This window comes from Haliotis rubra, unplaced genomic scaffold, assembly GCF_003918875.1.
Source record: "Haliotis rubra isolate DU_JTF1 unplaced genomic scaffold, ASM391887v1 Scf965, whole genome shotgun sequence".
NCBI classification, from domain to species: Eukaryota; Metazoa; Mollusca; class Gastropoda; order Lepetellida; family Haliotidae; genus Haliotis; species Haliotis rubra.
In genome coordinates this window covers 139,472-161,337 of record NW_025767707.1, presented here as the reverse complement: position 1 = coordinate 161,337, position 21,866 = coordinate 139,472, and the positions used below count along the sequence as shown (strand labels likewise).

The following is a 21,866-nucleotide window of genomic DNA, read 5'->3' as shown; positions in this document are numbered from 1 at the left end:
CACAGCTTGCAGGAGTTCTTCATAGGCTGCTCTGGTCTTGTTGGGAAGAAGGGCATAGACGGCTGTAACGGCGGTGTCTCGGAACGGGACTCTGATTCAGAATATCTGGGAGAAGATATTTGGTGCCATGGCAAAATTGCCATCCATAAAGAGGGTATCAGCTTCAGCCAGCAGCTTCAGGTTCTGTGTGGTGGCAAAGGCAATGAGTCTGTTCGGGTGGTTAGGACCGTTGTCATACAGAAGGAACTGCTCACCTTCAGGACCGGTTGTAGCAAATTCATCTGGCAGGGTACCTAGGTCTCTACAGTGAAGCGGGGCAGGTGGAGTTGGACGTTGGTTTCTTAGGGTTCTTTTGCATGTTTCAGCCGTTGGAAGCATGGCACGAACTTCAGGGTTGCAGGACAGGACCGTCTTGGCAAAAATCTGGCCTGGTTTGTCTCTGGTTTTGGCAGCTTGGTCTCTCATGGCATTGCGAATTTTGGTTAGGGCTACTTGGTTGTTGTCTGGTGCATGATTGTGTGCAATACCTAGCTAAGAACACTCTTTGTCAAGATTGGTAATTAAGCTGCCTCTGCATTTTGTGCTGGATCGCCTGGTGCACTTCCACCAGATTTTCTTATTCGTTGAGGAATGCTTCGAATACAAATATCCTTTAAACTCACTTTCAAACCTCCCTTACTTGTGGACAGTATGTCCATCTTGGATAACTGAACTCCCAGTCCAGCTCGTGTCTTATTATTAGCTGCTGGAAGGAATCCATTTGAGTAAAAGAATTAACCAAAATTCCATGAGTTTATTAATCGGTGTGATATCGTCAAGCTCAAAGCAAATTAAACAAACTATCATGTGACTTGTGACTTTTAATCCATAATCCTTTAAGAATTAAACAAAATTAATAATAATATGTTCATTTCTCCTGTTTTGACTAGATCCAATTGCTTACAGCATCACACCGAAAGGAATATTTAACTTGAAAGTGAAATAGTATCAACAAAGTAAATAGATACCACGATGTTTTTATAACAGTTGTTGTTGAATTATTTTTTTGCAAATAACTTGAGAACAGGATGTTTTTATTATTGATGATGAAAGTGAAATATATAAAATACAGTATAAACAACTGGAGAACAGGATGTTTTATAATAGTTATTTTTCCTTTGACTTGATTTCCATGACTTTGTTTGCTATGACTTTATTCCGTCCACCAAGCACATATGGTAACCGACAGCATCTGGGTAGTAGTATATATCCAGTTAAACGACCATTGATAAGTCTAGCATTATTCACAAAATATCCAGTCATATCTCATATCCGGAATAACCTGGAATCCAATACCTTCGTGCATCTTTATAGATGGTATATTTTCACGCTGTATCATGACAAGCACCTCCTTCCTCTTTTCCAGATGCTTCTGAACGAGATGAGACATGGCGACCTTTCCGTACCCCTTCCCTCTGTGGTTTTGGGGCACGTACAGTACCCCCAGACACCCGTAGTGATAGGTAAGGGCGTATCCCATCACCTCCCCCTCCTGATTGTATAAACAGGTGGAAGGAAGTGTGGTTATCAGATGCCTAATGTAATCCTTAGACAAGTCTCCATTGCGTAAGTCCCACGTGGAATCTACCAGAGCAGTATGATCGGCCTCCAGGTTGGACATGACACATCCCTCAGGAACAGGCCTTTGTGAACAATAATAATCAATTTAAGATATGTAAACATATTGAAGACATTACCTTATATAATATCGACCAATTTATCCGTAAAACGTCAAATTGAAGACATGAACATTGTTTACAATAAGGAAGAGAGCTTTTTGGATGTTTCCTTTATCATGAGAAACGCAATTTCAGAGTATATACTTGAATGAATGATGAAGGAGTAAGTATATACTTGAATGAATGATGAAGGAGTAAGTATATACTTGAATGAATGATGAAGGAGTAAGTATATACTTGAATGATTGATGAAGGAGTAAGTATATACTTGAATGAATGATGAAGGAGCAAGTATATACTTGAATGAATGATGAAGGAAGTATATACTTGAATGAATGATGGAGTAAGTATATACTTGAATGAATGATGGAGTAAGTATATACTTGAATGAATGATGGAGTAAGTATATACTTGAATGAATGATGGAGTAAGTATATACTTGAATGAATGATGGAGTAAGTATATACTTGAATGAATGATGGAGTAAGTATATACTTGAAAGAATGATGAAGGAGTAAGTTTATACTTGAATGAATGATGAAGGAGTAAGTATATACTTGAATGAATGATGGAGTAAGTATATACTTGAATGAATGATGAAGGAGTAAGTATATACTTGAATGAATGAATGATGAAGAAGTATATACTTGAATGAATGATGAAGGAGTAAGTATGTACTTGAATGAATGATGAAGGAGTAAGTTTATACTTGAATGAATGATGGAGTAAGTATATAATTGAATGAATGTTGAAGGAGTAAGTATATACTTGAATGAATGATGAAGGAGTAAGTATACACTTGAATGAATGATGAAGGAATAAGTATATAATGGAATGAATGATGAAGAAGTAAGTATATACTCCAAAACGCTGTGTTCCCCATAGTGAAGAAGTTGACATCCAAAAAATTCTCTTTCTTATGTCATCACTTCTAAATGTCATTTAAAGACATGATCGTTTACTATGTCAAGATGTTGTCAACACGTTTTAATACGTTTTATTTATATGCAAAACCAAGGTAACGATATGTGTTCTGAGTCTAAATGATCTATGGTATAAATGTACCGGAGCTTCAGTGTATCTTGCGTGACAATCAGGTAGACACAGTCATATATCTCCCTTGTGAGAGTCCTGTGAAGTTGAGCTACTTCTGTCAAAACTGGCGTTAGGGTACTGTCGACACCTGAAACAGTTAGGGAAAGGATCATATGTGTGGGAAAGGATTACATTGAGAGGAAGGATTGCATGTGAGAGAAAGGATTACATGTGACAGGAAGGATTCAAGGAAATACAGGATTACATGTGAGAGAACAGGATTACATGTGAGAGAAAGGATTACATATGAGAGGAAGGATTACATATAACAGGAAGAATTCAAGGGAACAAAGGATTATATGTGAGAGAAAAGGATTACATGTGTGTAAAAGGATTACATGTGCGAGACAGGATTACGAATTAGAGGAAGGATTGCATGTGAGAAGAAGGATTGCATGTGAGAGAAAGGATTACGTGTGAGGAAGGATTACATATGAGAGGAAGGATTACATATAACAGGAAGAATTCAAGGGAACAAAGGATTATATGTGAGAGAAAAGGATTACATGTGTGTAAAAGGATTACATGTGCGAGACAGGATTACGAATTAGAGGAAGGATTGCATGTGAGAAGAAAAATTGCATGTGAGAGAAAGGATTACGTGTGAGGAAGGATTATTTGTGAGAGGAAGAATTCAAGGAAACAAAGGATTGCATGTGGGAGAAAGGATTACATGTGAGAATAAGGATTAAGTGTGAAGAAGGATTACATGTGAGATGAAGAATTCAAGGAAACAAAGGATTGCACGTGGGAGAAAGGATTACATGTGAGAATAAGGATTACATGTGAAGAAGGATTACACATGAGAGGAAGAATTCAAAGAAATACAGGATTGCATGAGAGAGAAATGATCACATGTGTGAGAAAGGATTACATATGAGAGGAAGAATTTAAGGTAAGAAAAGATTACATCTGAGAGAAAAGACATGAAGTGTCACATACACAATAATGGCGACTGCATGTCGTTGATCTGTGATCGCATTTATAAAACAAAATAGTGTAAACGAACTAAGTTACATGGTAATTCTGTTCTTCCGCAAGCACACTTAAAATTAGTAATTTTATTGTGGGTTTTCAAGTACCAAAGCAACCAGGCAGTTATCAGGCACGCCATAGTTTAGCAAATGCTGCTCGTCAGTGATACTGGTCTGTAAATTGAAGGGTATCATCCGTTACCCGTGTTAAGTAGTTAAAACAACCATAGGGCCACACAACAAAGGAGAAAATGTCCCTGACGTTAAGTTTCATTAAATATATGTGTTTCAGTGCACAGAGACAAAATCCTGAGCTGGTCCCCATGTCAATTCTCCCTTACTCAAGAGACATCAGTGTGGTGATACTTTTCACGACTGGAGTGAGTGAGTGAGTTAGCTTTACGCCGCTTTTAGCAATATTCCAGAAATATCACGACAGGGGACACCATAAATGGGCTTCACACATTTAACCCAAGTAGGGAATCGAACCCGGGTCTTCAGCGTGACGAGCGAACGCATTAACTACAAGGCTACCTCACCGCCCCTTTTCAGGACTAGAAGACAAGGCAGATGACTACGCTTTGGTGACCGATTATTTCGGTTTCAGTGTTAAAAACATTGTTTGTATATCAAGGTATAAATAGTTTTGCTTGGCCCACATGAACAGGACAAATCTTGATCAGAACGAGTTCTATGCATCGCCGTTCCATATTAAATCTCATTCGGGCTCAACTTTCAATAGTTATACTGCAATGAAAACGTCTTGTCTTGCAAATGCAAACACCAGCCCCATGACCACCTGAGTGGACTTTGGACATAAACCGTCACTCCAATCGTAAAGTAACCAACTTCGATTGACTTTGGAGATTGAAAATGAAAATGAAATGTGAAAAGGTAAGTTTGAGTGTTAGAACTTTGATCCGGTGTTTCTGTTTTGGGTAAACCGCTTAACTGCGAGCCACTATCATGTTTAGCAGGGAATGCCTTCACTGGAAGTCAGTGACTTGTGTGCAGCAACATCCTTTAATTAACAGAGAGACTGTATCCCTTACATTCAAACCGTTTTTCCTTGGTCCAGTCCAGTTGCTCTAGCAGGTCTCTCAACGCGTCGACGTCAGTGGCGTAAAGGTCCACAATCGGCCGCAGATACTTCAACTGTCAGAGCGGACATGTACGTTAATTCCACTGACATCTACATCTTGCCATTTATCCAACAGGAAGTATCAGTGACTTTGTCATGTGTTATATTATGTTGTTTTTGTGTGTAAATATACCAAAACCGTTGTATTGTGAGAAATAATTAAAAAATCAACTCCGAATTTTAAATGTCTTACACATTACCATTATGTTACTAGTCTTTCAGATTTCTTTTTAACGAAACCCCTCAGTTCACAAAGAAATCTCTCAATAATGAGCGAGTGAGTAAATATTGCTAAGCGCCGTATCAGCAATGTTGCAACTATTCGCCGCGACTCTCAATAATGAAACGAAAGCCCTAACGCATCATAAACGTCGGACCAGTTTACTGATATTCCACTTGAATGAGTATTTTTGTTCTAAATGTGTCAGTGTTAATAGAGCATTCTAAATATCTGTTTTCCGTCTGACTGGAGGGGACATAGTAGTCCAGGTGGAGAATCTCAAAAGGGGCCTAGAAATAGGATTCCACCTCCCTATTCCGTACTTTGGAATCCCATGAGATGTGCGCATGCGCAATTGCTTCAGTACGCTCGCGTTTTTGCTTTAGTTCAGAAGAATTTACGTCACCCTCATATTTTATCTCTCAGCGCTTGAGATAAGAGGTTTGTTTGGAAGAAGAATTGTGGGAACTACGAGTGTAGTCCCAGTGGTGATTAATCTCGAGTCTTTTGGGGTAGACACGCAGTGTCCGTGGTGAAAATTGACTCTTTTGGTTTTTGACCGAGACGGCCCCTGGTCGTGGTCATCCCTGTCATGGCGGCTCCCCTGGGGTCAGACAAGGGACTAAGCACTGACTTGGAAAATACTTCTCGACAGAGTATTTTTGAGATTGTGGACAATATCAGAGGAACTTTGATCAACCCAACCACTCCTGATCTAGGTATGTCAAACTGTGCACAACTTTCTAGTCCCTCGGGGACTGGACAACCTCAGGGGTCGAAGGTCAGTGACAGGGTTGAAGCCACAGATGCCATGGACCATCAGACTGATAGACAGCCGTCTTTCTCATGGGAGCACTGTATGGAATTCATGATGGCCAGTGAAAGAGCTCAGTGTGCTTCTATGGAGAAAATCATCGGATCGGCTATTTCTAACTTGGGAAAGTTATTTCTCAGCAAGGGGTTTCGGGTGGTACCGAGCAGACCCGAAGTTCACAGATCGTGGCTTCAACTTCGGGGAGTGGAGATGGCACCGGAGATTCCCGAAGTGGGGCGGATGCAACTTCCGGGGATAACCAACATAGCGGCGCCCGTGATGTATACAGTGACGACGAAGGGCTTGTTGGAGACGATTCTGAGTCGGATTGTTTTGATTCCCTTCAATCAAACCTGTGCGAAACCAAAGAAAACCCCGAGGACGACAATATCATAACTCTTATGGCTGATTTTCATGAGTTCTTTGGAGAAGACGACGATACTTCGGAATCGTTGAGAGAGGACTTGGCCAAATCAGTGAATGAGGGTATGACTAAGAGCCCGCACATGTGAAAATTGAAAGAGGTGATGGGGAGATACAAGAGACCTAAGAATTGTGAGGCATTGAGGGTCCCAAAGGCCAATGAAGAAATATGGCAACAGGCCAAACCGGCTACGAGGACTAGAGACTTGAGGGCCCAACAGACCCAGGGCTTAATGGTGAAAGCCATGATTCCCTTAATCCAATTAACAGATGCACTCATGAGTGCCATAGTCACAAAATCAGAAGTGGACATTAAAGACACACTCATGAAAGCTACTGATTCAATAAGACTCCTTGCAGGGGCTCATGGCGATCTAAATACCAAGAGACGCGAAGGGTTTAAACCTGATCTCAAAGGCCCCTACAAAAAACTGTGTTTTGCTATGCCAGGGAAGAATTCAGGAACATATCTGTTCGGGGATGAACTTGGAAAACGCATCAAAGACATTTCTGATGCCAGTCAGCTTGGGTGCAAACTTGGCCAAGGCACATCATGGCAACCTAGTCGCCACAGATATAGGGGAAATCAGAGATTTGACCCCTACAGGCAACAGACACCACCCACCAGAACAGGAAAGGGTTTCCCCAACAAAGTTAAGAGCTCCAGGGGCAGAGGAAACCAACATGGTTTTTTTTAAACCGACGTCCCAGGGGAGGACAACTTCAGGAAATAGCGGAAACACTAGACAGTGACAATAGTGCAGAGGTGAGAGACTTATTACACAGTCTATCTAATGTGCCACAGAATTTCACTGCAGGCAAAACTAAGCAGTTTGTGCATCATTGGTACAGTGTGACATCTGATTGCTGGGTTTTATCTAGTGTGGCAGGAGTTAGTATTGACTTCCTTGAGTTGCCAGTTCAACATTATGTACCCAAACCTATCTTGTTTAATGAACAGGAATGGCACCAAGTAGACTGTGAGATCAATGAAATGTTAGCCAAGGGTATCATTGTTGAGTGTTTCCATGAACGTGGGGAATATATCTCCAACATTTTCACAAGGGTTAAGAAAGACAATTCCTTGAGGGTTATCCTGAACTTGCAGTCACTTAATGGTATCGTGGATGCACACCACTTTAAGATGGATACTTTCAAATCTGCCTTATATCTTGTTCGGCAGGATTGCTACTTTGCATCAATTGACCTGAAAGATGCTTATTTTTCAATACCGATCAGGCCTAGTGATCAAAAATACCTGCGGTTCTACTGGAATCAACAACTATACCAATTCACATGTATGCCTAATGGACTATCTTCAGCCCCTCGAACATTTACAAAAATCTTGAAACCTGTTTTCTCTACAATGAGGAAGCAGGGTTTTTCCAATAGTGCTTATATTGATGATTCAATACTGGTTGGGGAAGATAAAAAAGCACTGTGCAGACAATGTCACTCAAACTGTTCGATTACTTGACAGATTAGGTTTCACCATTCATCCAGAAAAATCTGTGCTCACACCAAGTAAAGTGATTACCTACCTTGGTTTTGTTATAAACAGTCAGACCATGACTGTAAACTTAACAAAAGAGAAAGGGGAGAAAATTGCCCACAGTTGCAAGAATGTGATGAATAAGGAAAGTGTGTCAATCCGAGAGCTTGCGTCTTTAGTGGGGCAGCTCAATGCCAGTGGATATGGCATGAAACATGCACCTATTTTCTTTAAGAGAATTGAGAATTTAAAAAACAAGAGTTTGTCAGGGTGTAATGGCAATTATGAAGCAATTGTGCAGATAGATGAGGCATGTAAATCAGATCTGCAGTGGTGGATAGACCAAACAGGGAAATGCCCCAGCCTATTACCATTCCACAACCTGATGTTGTAGTGCAGTCTGATGCTTCAAAAAGAGAGGCTGGGGAGTGTGTGGCAACGATAAAACAGGTGGGCCGTGGTCAGCTATGGAAAGTGAGAGACACATTAATTATTTGGAAATTTATGCCGCCTGGCTTACACTCCAATCTCTGTGCAAAACCTTCTGCAACACCCATATTAGACTTATGCTGGACAATACCAGAGCAGTGGCATATACCAATAATATGGGTGGATGTAAACAGACTTGTAATGATATTACGAGGCAGATGTGGTTATGGTGTAAGGAGAGTAACATATGGTTAAGTGCAGCACACGTACCTGGTGTTGATAACTCTGAGGCTGATTGGTTTTCTAGGAATACAAGGGATGATACTGAATGGAAGTTAGATACTGATGTGTTTGGGACATTAGCTAAAGTATTTGGTGCGCCTGAAAGAGACTTATTTGCATCAAGGCTAAATAATCAGGTGGAGAGATATGTATCATGGTCCCCAGATCCAGGGGCAGAAGCAATAGATGCTTTCACATTATCATGGGCAACCTGTTATAATTATGTTTTCTGCCCATTCAGTGTGATTGGACGAGTAGTTCAGAAAATCAAGATGGAGGCAGCAGAAGCTCTCATGATAGCACCTCTATGGTCAACACAGAGCTGGTTCAATTCGCTTCTAGAATTGTCAGTCGACTGTCCTCGATTGCTGCCCAAGTCCAAGCACCTCCTGACACTCGGCCATCTACCACTGAGAGTACACCCACTACTTCAACAAGGCAAGTTGAAACTGGCGGCCTTCCGCTTGTCCGGGAAGTCCTGCAAGGTCAAGGAATTCAGGGCTCTGCTGCAGACATCATCTTGCATTCATGGAAAGGTACCACCAAGAAACAGTATAGGACATATCTGCGAAGGTGGATGCAATTTTGTTGTGAAAGGGGTATTAATTCCATTTCACCATCTTTAAATGATGGTTTGAGTTTTTTGGAGCTTCTTTATCAGAAAGGACTGAGTTATTCTGCTATAAATTCAGCACGGTCTGCGTTATCATCTGTAGTAAAAGTAGATAATGTGCAATTTGGACAGCATCACCTTGTCATACGATTTATGAAGGGAATATTCAATTTAAGGCCTAGCCTCCCCAGATATAACGTCACATGGAATGTATCTGTTGTTTTGTAATATCTTAAAGCACAATCTGACTCAGATTTGAAAGAGCTTACTACTAAGTTGGCTATGTTACTGTTATTATTGTCAGGACAACGTGTTCAATCCCTCTATTTGATAGACTGTAGAAATGTAGATATTGTAGACAATAGTATTAGGATTAGATTTGGAGATTTATTAAAGCAAACAAGACCTGGACACCATCAAGGGGAGATAACCATCCCTGGATTTTCAGACAATAGATTATGTGTTGTTAAGTTGCTCAAAGACTATGTTCATGTGACTAAAGACCTCAGAGGAGATGAAACTGCTTTGTTTATTGCAGTACAAAAGCCTCACAAACGAGTGAGCAAAGACACTATTTCCCGATGGATTCGAGGTGTTCTTGCTGCTGCAGGAATAAACCTGGCAATGTTTAAGCCTCACAGTGTGAGATCAGCCTCAACAAGCGCAGCTGCAGCTGCCAATGTGCCACTCGCCACTATTTTGAGGACTGCTGGTTGGAGCAACCAATGTGTGTTCAGGCAGTTCTATGATAAGCCTATATCTGACAATGGACAATTCGGAGAGACTTTATTGTTAATGGCTCAGAATGATAACCCTTAAGGTTAAGTCTCACCACAGAAACACTTATTACCTTGTTTGATTTATTGCATAATGACAACATGGGTTGTTTATTTGTCTTTTTCAATTGATCAGTCAGTGTTGTGATGATATGTTTTAGTAGTGCCATGTTGACCTAGTAAATTTTGGACAGCAGTGATCTTGTGTTTTGTTGTGGATTATGTTGAAAATATGATTTTCTCTAAACATCTCATGGGATTCCGAAGTACGGAATAGGGAGGTGGAATTATAAAATTAAACGAGACTTACCTGTAAGTTGAAGTTTGATAATAATTCCACCGACCTATGGAGTACTGAGGGATCACATGCCCACCCTTCCCATCCCTGGGATTATTGGTTAAAATCATATTTTACTTTAAAAACTGAAGCAATTGCGCATGCGCACATCTCATGTGATCCCTCAGTACTCCATAGGTCGGTGGAATTATTATCAAACTTCAACTTACAGGTAAGTCTCGTTTAATTTTATAATTTCGTAGCCTCCCCCGTACTGATTTTGTTTGACACTATTTTCAGTTAGTATGATGTCTTGGGCTTATGAAAAGGCCTGTGATACTTTCAGATTGTGGTATCAGGTTTTTTTTACAGGCCATTATATGTGGTGAGGGTCTGCGAGCATTTTCGTCACAGTTGGTTTGCAGTAGATCAGTTAAATAAACTGGTGTCATATGATGAACCATTTTGTAAACTAATGATAACTTGCTAATTTGTCGACGGCGCGGTAAACTAGGGGCATAGAGTTAGTTTCCTTATATATTAAATCATGACTTGTTCCTCTAATTCTCCCGCAAATCGTCCGCAGTGCGTCTTAATGTAGATTTTCGACAAGTTTTTCTGGTTCTTTAGTACAGTTAACCCAAAGGTGCGAACAGTAATCGAACGTTGGTAATATATATGACTTGTACATTTGCTCTAATGATTTTCTAGATAATCTATATTTAAAACTACGTAGACAATTTACCAAAGGACGAACCTTTTTAACTAATTCACCAATGTGGGAGTTCCATTTATAGTCTGATTGCAAGGTTACTCCTATGTGTTTATGGTAGCCGACTTCAGTAATGTCTACTCCATGCATTTTAAGCGTAGGAATTGGAAATTGATTACCGGTATTTCTGCGAGTGAATAAAACAGCTTCAGTCTTACCAGGATTAAAGATAACCTGCCATATTTCAGGAGAGATCCTGTTTAGGTCATTATTTAAGGAAGCGGCAGTAACAACATGATTATCAACAATAACGTATACCGACGTATCATCGGAATCAGAGCCCCCAACAGAGACAAAAACTGGACAATGATCACTGCAAAAAGGATCAAGCACACCCGAAGTGCGAATACAATTAGGGCTTGAAACAAAGATTAAATCAATTAACGTACTAGTCGTTTGGGTGATCCTTGTTGGTCCTGTGATTAGTTGGTGTAAATCATATGTATCAAGAAGATTGTCAATCATGTTATTAGTCTGGTTATGTATATTGATGTTAAAGTCACCAGCAATAATAGTATCTATGCCCATGTCAATGCCATTACCAATTGATTGGAGGACTAGTTCCCAATAAAGATCACTTTTATCTGCTCTGTAAACATTTCCAATCAAACAGCTCTTATTTTTACACATAACTTTAACCCAGATCGCTTCTAAACCTAACGGGGGCGGTGGGGTAGCCTAGTGGTTAAAGCGTTGGCTCGTCACGCCGAAGACCCGGGTTCGATTCCCCACATGGGCACAATGTGTTAAGTCCATTTCTGGTGTCCCCCGCCGTGATATTGCTGGAATATTGCTAAAAGCGGCGTAAAACTAAACTCAGTCAGTCAGTCTAAACCTAAGGGAGACAACTTATCAGCATGTGTAACATGCAGGTTCTCTCTCACATACATAGCAACACCTCCACCTTTTGATGGTCTATCCTTCCTAAAAGGGGCGTGGTAACCAGGGATAAGAATATTATTGTTATCAATTGTGACATTCAACCATGTTTCTGTTAAACATATAACATCATAGTCACTTAATTCTGCCTGGATTAAAGCAACTTTTTCTCTTAAGCTACGCACATTAAGATGAACTATTTTTAAGTCAGGATAAGCAAGTGGGCCTGGATTTGGATGCACATCACCACAGCATAGAAGAATTAATAATATAATCAGCTGCACTTGTGGATTGTATAAACATAACGTCATTATGGCATATGAAGTTTTTAAATTTTGCATAGGAATTTAACTGTAAAATCATTTTAAAAAACCCAATTGTCTGTCGGTATGTCGAGATATCAACCGGCATCGTCAAATATGAATATAAACAGATCAATTTGAGGACAGACGGGGTTATTTGTCAAAGCATGTGAAATACGCTCAGGTTGCTGCTTCCATTTCATCAAGATAACAAGTTTCACCTTTACAAGCTCAATGTGTGTATATTCAAAACACAGGAAACAAATATACAACGCAAATTCAACATAAAATAATTTTCCATAAGTCATAATGGAAAATATTAAAATACTGTTTAGGGGCTTGAAATACTGGGGGTTGAAATAGACAATTTTCATACAGTGGATAAGAAAAGAAAGGAGGGAAGAGAAGTAATGTGCAGTAAATAGGGAAGTGTATACTAGTAAGGCTGACGATGCAATAAACTGTCAAGTAGTAAAACCAGTCTGAGCTGGTTTAGCTTTTAAGTCAAGATCGCAAACGTAAATTCTCAAGGCTTGTACGAACAATAATAGAAAAGCATCGTAACTGTTGCCATTACATAATGATAACAGAAAGCACGAGATCAGCGGACTTTCCGTGCAAACAAAATCCCAGACGGGTCAGTTTTGTGAACATGTAACGACAGGAGCAGGGATTTTTCGGATGATATGTTACATCAATGGTAAGTAAATTCATTATTTACAAAATCATTTTATAACAGGATATGCTGGTAGTTGCCTTACTATTTTTATATGTGTCTATCAGTGGAACACTGACCGTAAACACAGCTGCTCCATGAAACAATACTGGTCAGTCCAATCAAGAGTACAGAATATACAAATATCACAAACGGAATCCCCCCAATGCACAGAGTGTCTGTGTAAATCCTCTGATGGAGCACAATGAAAAAAAATACCTTAACATAGAACTCCGACAATGGTAGCCCTAAGGCAATTTTGTACAATGGCACCTAGTGCCAAGGCGATCGAAAATCCCATACCTGAACATGGGACTCCGACAATGGTAGTGCTAACACTGTTTCGTACAAAGGCATCATGAAACAACTTTCTGACACTGTTATTCAATATTAATATTTGAATCAATGCTGTTTTCTAGTTTATATGCAACACTATACTGAAAAGTCCATGCGAATCATAATTAACATAATCTAAAGCACATGCATGTCTGCTTTTTTAAAGAAATGGTTAGCAACATGTCATAATTCGTCTACTTAATTTTGAAAGACGTTAGTCGTTAAGTATTAATTTCATTTTACACTGAAATCCGCACATTTTGTCACAAGGTTCATCGCAATTATGCGAGGTGCCTACGCACCTACCTGGTTTAACTGAGTGAGTGAGTGAGTTTTACGCCGCTTAGCAATATTCAAGCATCATCATGGCGGGGGACACCAGAAATGGGCTTAACATATTGTGGGGAATCGAACCCACGTCTTCGGCGCTTTAACCACTAGGCTACTCCACCGCCCCATTAGTGTGGAGAGATCGTGTTCAAATTCTGTCCGTAAAATGTGTAATCGCACAGTAGTAAAAACAGGTGTTTTGTAGGTTGTCATACTGTTCATTTTGTGAGTACTGTATTTAACTTTTTGAATGTAAATTTTATTTGTTTTCCACGTTAATGAAGACATGTTACTGTGTTGCGCCGTGTTGATGCCCCGCGTTTAATTTATACACATAATTCAGGTCACGCCCATGAAAAAATACCTCTATATCATTCTGTTTCGCCTGGACGACCATCGCTCTGTAATCCGGCCACCTGTCAACTAGGAACTCTTGATCGCGTATACGGTGTTCCAGAGTGGCTTCTATATCCCCCGCAACCTGAAAAGATAACCAGGACTGTTTTGTTTCTTTCTTTGTTGTTTGTTGTCGCACTGAGGGAGATAATATAGTTCATAAAGAAATCCCATTATCTCCCTTCTACCAATTACAACATCCATCAGTCCTCAGTTGCGGAACTCTAATTTTCATATAACATTCCAGAATGTGTGCTGCAGAAATATGTATTCAGGTAGCCATGGTGGGTCCTCGGGGTATAAGTGAAAACGGACCCCAGCGAAAACGGCCCCAAAAATCGAGATAAAGGCCACCGCTCACGAGAAAACGGCCACTGCTGCTAGAGAAAACGGCCTCTTGGCTTGAGCAAATGGCCATTATATACTTCTGTTCAAGAGTTTAGACTCACAGGTATCGTTCGCTATATCTCCGTCAACAAAATCGACCTCAAATCTGCTGTTTCTGAACACATCAACAAGAACCAGGACCACGCCATCGTATGGGAAGCCACCAAAGAAGCCCTATCTGTCAACAACAACAACTGGTGGCAAAGAAAATTGCAAGAGGCCATAGACATCAGAAGAAGCCAACCAGCAATCACTCGTGACTAGGGAACATATTTGCCTAGCGCTTGGGACTTATTAATTTAATTTACCATCACTGCTGGTCTCTTTGTACTTGTATTTATTACTATTAGGCCTGGCTTCCATTTGTTTTCTTACCACCCTGTTATATGCCACTGTTGTTACCTCATCAACTACGCCTGGATTAACAATCCCTGGCTTCCTTTTGTCCATCCACCCAGTTAGTGCTAATTATACCCCACCCCCTCCCCCTGGCTTTTATTTGTCTTTCTTATCAATCATGCCTGGATTAACAATCCCTGGCTTCCACTTGTCCATCCACCAATTAACTACTGGCTTCCTTTTTTATAATGTTGTTGTTTCAAAATGTACATATATAGCTGTCTGTTTCTAATTGCTACATTCACCTGATGAAGGAGTAAGAACATACTTCGACACGTCGTGACCCATCACAATAGAGAAGTTGACATCCATACAATTCTTGTCTTTATGTGTATCACTTCTAAATGGCCTTCAAAGACTCAATGATAACATAGTCAATAATAACAAATTTTAGGTTGTACATCTACAAGATGTATTCATGTATTATTTATTTACCACTCTTCATTCGTTTGTGTCTGAACAATGCAATATATATATATTATAATACTATATTTTTACATAGTTTCTTGTTATTGATAATAAATATGGTGATACGTGTATTTAAGACATACCTAGAATAAATAAGAACCCTTTCTATCAAACAACAGTATTTCAATTCTTTTTTAAGGGAGCATGACAAAAAACACCTTTTTAAAATAATTTTCCGCCATATTTGTAGTATTGAAGCATCATCAATGCGAGTTAGTGTATATATATATATGTGTGTGTGTGTGTGAGTGATGATAGTAAATATATTTCATATGATTTGATTTTAAGAGTATGACTTCCGCCATATTTTTAGTATTAAAGCATCATCAATGCGCGGTATGTAATGATTGGAAATAGAGATTGTTATCCTAGTGTGTTTCCGTATCATGAATATCATAATTATATTAGGAATGGCAATTGTATTATGCGAGCCTTTCATCGCGGGTAATGACCTCATCAATATCAATTTCTGATACCTGACGGAATCGATTTGTCTTCTGTATTGTGGTCGATAGATCGAAACCCTTGGTTGGTACCTCGTTGGTGCCTCATAATCCGTACCTTTAACTTGAACGAAGTACTCCGTTTCATATTTTCCAAAGTCAATTACTGCAGTAACGACTCCAGAACCTCTGTCATCAATTCTTACAGAATCACCAATTTTGAGAATGGGGGCAGCCATGTTTGTTTACAAAGTCGTCCACGCAATGGAAACTCGCGAAGACGTCATCAATTCATGTTAAACGTTTTAGGATTCGCATATCGTGTGGGGAGTTTTGTGAAAGTAGTTCGTGGATTGACATAATTTGCATAGTTGTCAGATTTGGATACCGAGTTTATTACATTGCTTTATTGCACCGATAACACTCTCCATTAGATGATAAATATATTTAATATATTTCTGTGATTAGATTATGTTCACATATTACAGCGTTTCCATTAATATGAATTTTCCGACATGATATTCAAAGGACCACGTTGTAGTTTAACTACTTCAAGGGCCAAATGGCGCCAAGTAGATATTTTTTAATCGAGTTTGCTGGCTGATATCCCACAGGATATTTCATTTTCGCCATGGAATCAAACGAGCTTTCATGTGATTTCGTATTGTATATTACTGGAAATTTACAACCAAACTAAACGCTCAAATGACCCAAAGAGCAATGTAAACGAGATAGCTCTGTTAAAAAATCGCTTATGTACTTTGCCGAGATCGACAACGTGATGTGTTACAATATTTACATAGTCAGTTAGCGAAATCATTGAACTTTTACAGTATGTAATTTGAAGTTGTAACGCCGTTGAAGGTATGCAGTTTTCATAACGTCACTCTCAAATATTCTATTATATGGTCTCTGAATAAACTGGGCACAGCACACAGGTTATATCTATGGAGCCTTCAGAGAGTTAACTCTGTCATTCCAGCCCCAGGTGTCGTCGACCTGACTTTCATGATGCATATAAACCTGAAGGTTGCTTCTCACTATATATTAGACATGGCTTCTTTTCCCGCCGCATTTGAGGTTTTTGATTGCTCCCAGGTTTTACTTTTCGTAAATAAATACGACCTATTTCCCGGTTTTACTTTTTCCTAACTCTATATTAACATCAACATTCAAATTCAGATGATATGTTAGTGTTTGAAATCAATTGAAAAATATCGTCAAAGATCAACTTAAATGTGCAAATGTTTTCCCTAGCAGGATTAGAACCGTATATTTCAGATTCATAAGCGGACGCTCTACCTCACAGTCACCGGGCCGACCAAAAACTAGGGTTGAATTATCTATTTATAGTTAGGCCTACTGTCATTCAATTGATTTTGCTAGCGCTTCAGTTACTGTTATGTAGCTTCATTACATGATCATCTAATTATCCATCATTGACCATCGGGTGGAGAGAAGTAAGACCTCGAGCGCTACGCTACGCGCTCTCGGTCTTACTTCTCTCCACCCTCCGGTCTCGGGTCTTACTTTCCCAACCATAACCTCGGAGTCGTGCTTTATCCTACACAGAACCACGTCACAGCTCATCTATATGTCACAGTTATAACGCGGCACTCATTAGGGATAGAATATTTTTAAAGAGCTACCATCTTCTGTTCAGCTGGATCACCTCATACAGCCTTACCTTGATCCATCTGTGAGATGTCTTTAGTTTCTGCACAACGTGTACGAGCTGAGCCTCTGTGAGTGTGACCGCCATTATTATTGACATGCGCAGTGTGTTTGTATAACGGGCTGTCTCGTTTTAACGCCCACGTTAGGTTTCAGTTTGTATTTGTATAATACTTATAAGCGCGTTTATCAAAGCCCCTGTGTGCAAAGACTTACATACAGGGTGCACCACACCATATACCTCGAGGGGATGGTTGGCAAAGAACTTATCTTGCCGACATTATTTCATACAGGTCGGGAATGGTTCATGTCTCTACCTGAGGTAACTTAATATGTACGTTAAACTGTAACTGTGTAATGCAGGGAGACTATATAACGTTGTATATTATCCCTGTGTAATGTGACTAACAAATTGCCTGCCTTTAAATTTAGTGCTATTACGTTTTTCTGTTTTTCAATGACAATGTAATGAATATATGTTTTTGAAATCAAACTCATTTTGACTCTGTACTTACAATGCTTATTAATGCAGACTTGTTCTCGTCACTATATGGCTGGAATAATGCCGATGTGACGTAAAGCCCAACTCAACTCAACTCATGTCTGTAGCTTCACCCAGTCAGCACATCTCACAGCAGACGAAGCAAACGGATATAGTTATCTCCCTTTACCCAGACATTTGGTTTGGATTGGTTGTTGTTTAACGGCGCACTCAGCAATATTCCAGCTATATGGCAGCGGTCTGTAATAATGGAACTTGGACCAGACAATCCGGTGATCAACAGCATGAGCATCGATCTACGCAACTTGGATACGATGACATGTCAATCAAGTCAGCGAGCCTGACCACCTGATCCTGTAAGTCGCCTCTTACGACAAGCACGGGCTACCTACGTACGGTGGATTCTGCTTTAGGCAGATATGATAATTATGACTGTGGAAAGGATGTAACGCTCTTATATTGTCGTTATGTATTCGGGCGTCAGTGGACCACACAACAGTCTCGTCTTGTAAGACTTGGAGACATTGATGATGTTTGGGTGAATGCTTTGGAAGATGTATGTTGTGTATAGGTGAAATGGACTATAATGTTTCATGTATTATAGTTTAAAGGTATCACGTATCATGTGTGAATGTTATATGCATTGTTGGTGTATAAGTGAAATGGTTATGTAAATTCGAGTATCATGTACGTTGTTTCATGTATCATGTGTAAATGTTATATGCTGTGGTACAATACATTTCAGAACAGGCTGTACTTAATCCCTTGTTAATCCCCCCAAGTAAGTAAATATTTTATTTACGTGTCACACAGTATACAGACATATGTACATACAGACAGGACAATTTAAAATTTACACCACCCGGCCAGTAGGCCTTTGAGACACGAGGTATCAGTAGGTTCATAGAAGTTAGTCAAGTGATCCCAATTATAACATGTGTTACAATGTGAATGTAGCTTTAAAGTCTGTCTATGATATAAAAACACACCAAAAAACCCAACAAAAAACAACCCCCCAAAAAAGCAAAAAAACAACCCCGACCCACCCCCCAATAACCGCAATCAGTGACAAGCATCGGTAGTGCACTATTTACAATGCAAGTTGGAACCTTCTCTTATACATAGCAGCTTCACACCTTGAAACAAAGGCAGCGGGCACAGTGAGGACGCCCCCAGTTACCCACGCGTATTGCCGTTCCATGTTGTGCTGAGAGAGATGTAAATCCGTCTAGGGTCAAGGAGTGAGGGGTCGGACGACCGGGACATCACATTCATGTGGCACACATTCATACAATGATTAACGCAACACCATGTCTTATACTCACATCAGTTTACCTTGTCTCACTCCACCTCTCTCACTACGGGGGCGGACGGGGTGGCCCAGTGGTTGAAGCGTTCGCTCCTCACACCGAAGATCCGGGTTCGATTCCAAACATGGGTACAATGTGTGAAGCCCATTTCTGGTGTCCCCCGCCCAGATATTGCTGGAATATTGCTAAAAGCGGCGTAAAACCAAACTCACTCACTCTTACTACAACTTCAACACAAGACCATAGTGGGAAACTGAGTGGCAGCGATTCGCCTCATTCATTGGGAAAACCCGCACCACACTACTCGTGTTAAAGGTATTTATTCAAATGGTTCGAATCTGGCCTGATCTTGATAAAATGTTCCAATACATCGTTTCGATTGCTTAAAAGTATATCTGATCATGAACTCATGTGTGTCGTGATAGGTAAAATACTGGACATCGGTCAATCAACCCTTTACAACTGTTCTTGATTGTGTTAACGTGAGCTAAATCTGTTCCATGTCTCATGACGAATATGTTCTGCTCTTACCACCTAAATAAATAAAGGATACTAAACTCGCTTCCGTGTAATACCATTTTTATTAAACGAGTTAATGATTTGATGCCTAATCTTTCACGAGTTTAATAAAAATGGTATTTCACGGAAGCGAGTTTAGTATTCTGTTTATTACACTCCAACATAAACTGATAGACACTGCCTACGAAGTGTGATGACTCTCAGCTATTCACGAGTCAAGCAAGGTCTAATACCATTGTGACAGAGGTATTAACATTGTGACGTCATAACTGTAAACCATTATGACGTCATACGTCTAGGGGTATTACACAAGTGCAATATTGCCGTAAAAATATTACACTGCAGTATCTTCCACGGTCGAGAATGACCGCAAATCTAAATAATGAATTTGTTGTAAGTTTCTAATGTTTTAGGAATTCATTTCTACTTTGCTGTTTAACCCAGCACTCGGCTGTTCATTTTGCTCTCACTGTAATAAAGAAGTTGTTCATCCACATATTTTTCATCCTTCCTTAAATTTGAGATGGGCTCTTGCGGACAGGCATGAGGATATGCCTATAAGAAAACAACCCTGTCAAATAACATGCTCTCTGGTGCTCGCTCCTCATACCATTTTAGGGAACGATTGTGTTTCTAACTTTGCAGTTCTGTTACATGTAATTTGTATTATGTCCGGTCAATGTAAATATTGCCAAATCATGCCAAATCCACCAGTCACCATTGGTTCAGCGAAATGTATAATCGTTGGATGTTGCTTTACGCCTCACTCCTATATTATATATATATATATATATATATATTGCATAGATAAATAAAAACAGAATGCCTTTTTCTCCAACATGTTTCGTTCTTTACTCTTCAGGGAGATTGTAGCGGTTACAGTATGACGTCATTACATATATATTGTGACGTCATAATAGGGACAACATTCTAGAGCGACAAGGTCACAGCTTGCAATAGTTTAACATTGGTTTGTACTTGTCTATGAAGTAGTGTTCTTTTAAAATTCGTTTTACTTTGTCCGAATTTTGAACTTGATAAAAAGGAAATATTGTAAATTTAACATCGTTTCCTTTCGCACAGACATCTAGATGTTCACTCAGTGGGATACATCGGGTTTCAGGACACTTTATTTGTTGTTTGTGGACACGAACCCGGGCTCTTAAATTTTCTGATTGACCAATATACTGTTCATTACAGCCTGTGCATGTTATGACATATATTATGTTTTTGCAAGAGCAGTCAAAATTCTGTTTTACATAGAATTCTCCGTGTCTCGTGAAAGTTACAGAGTGTCCTTCAACAATATGTCGACACGTTCCACAGTTACCTCTGTTGCATCTAGACACAGTAGGATTTGATAAATTCTGTTTCTTTGAAATAAATTTGGCTTTTGTTAGTTTCTTTTTAAGATTCTGATTTTGTCTTTTGCTATTTATTATTTTTCTAGATTTCAGCATTGATTTCAGTTTTTTCTCTTGTTCTAAGATTCACATATTTGTTTTTATGTTCTGGAACATATATCTGAACTGAAATCCAGATCAGTTACATTTATCGGAAGCAAGACCAAGAATGGAAGGATACTGACAAATAACAGTAATGTTCACTTCCAGTCTGGAGTTCCATACCAGCAGAAAACACACCAGGAGGAATACACAAATCAGAATCCAGTGCCGCGAAATCAAGGTAAAACTGATGTATTCCCCTCACAAAACCACAGATACTACAACTCTGAAAATCCTTTTTTATTCAACATTTGGAATGTGAAGAAAAGAAGGAAAATGAAAAACCAAAGACAGTAGACATAAAGATATTTAACTTGTCCAGGCGCCCTTTAACAGAAGATGAAATTACAATATTAAATAAGGGACTCAAATTTACACCTACCCCAAAATCAAGTAACTGCAATGAAGTGAAAGAAGACTTAACTGAATTCTGCAGAAAACTCCAAAATCAGGAATACGTTTTCGAGTGTGAAAATGGGGAGAATCCTAGTTAGAAATAAAAGTTTTGGTGCGCCAAAAGGGACAAAACAAACATTTGGATACTTTTGTGGATCAAATAAACAGTTATCCAATAATTCCCTAACGCAAGCAAGAAACACTCTAATATAACCAGCAAACAGAGAGATTCTTTAAACTCTTTGGCCAATGATCCGAACATCATAATAAAAGAAGCTG

The 21,866-nt window shown here is 39.5% G+C and overlaps 1 protein-coding gene across 1 annotated transcript; it reads right to left on the bottom strand.

Moving 5' to 3' along the window:
• Positions 1–911: 911 nt before the first annotated feature.
• On the bottom strand, positions 912–17,448 carry LOC124265183 (glycine N-acyltransferase-like protein 3). The gene is made up of 5 exons (XM_046699973.1): positions 17,369–17,448; positions 13,953–14,069; positions 4,840–4,942; positions 2,784–2,901; positions 912–1,682 (listed from the first exon to the last, which is right to left on the bottom strand). Exons 1-5 carry the CDS (start codon positions 17,441–17,443, stop codon positions 1,280–1,282), a joined length of 816 nt encoding a protein of 271 aa, XP_046555929.1. The 5' UTR covers positions 17,444–17,448; the 3' UTR covers positions 912–1,279.
• Between the last annotated feature and the right edge of the window lie 4,418 nt (positions 17,449–21,866).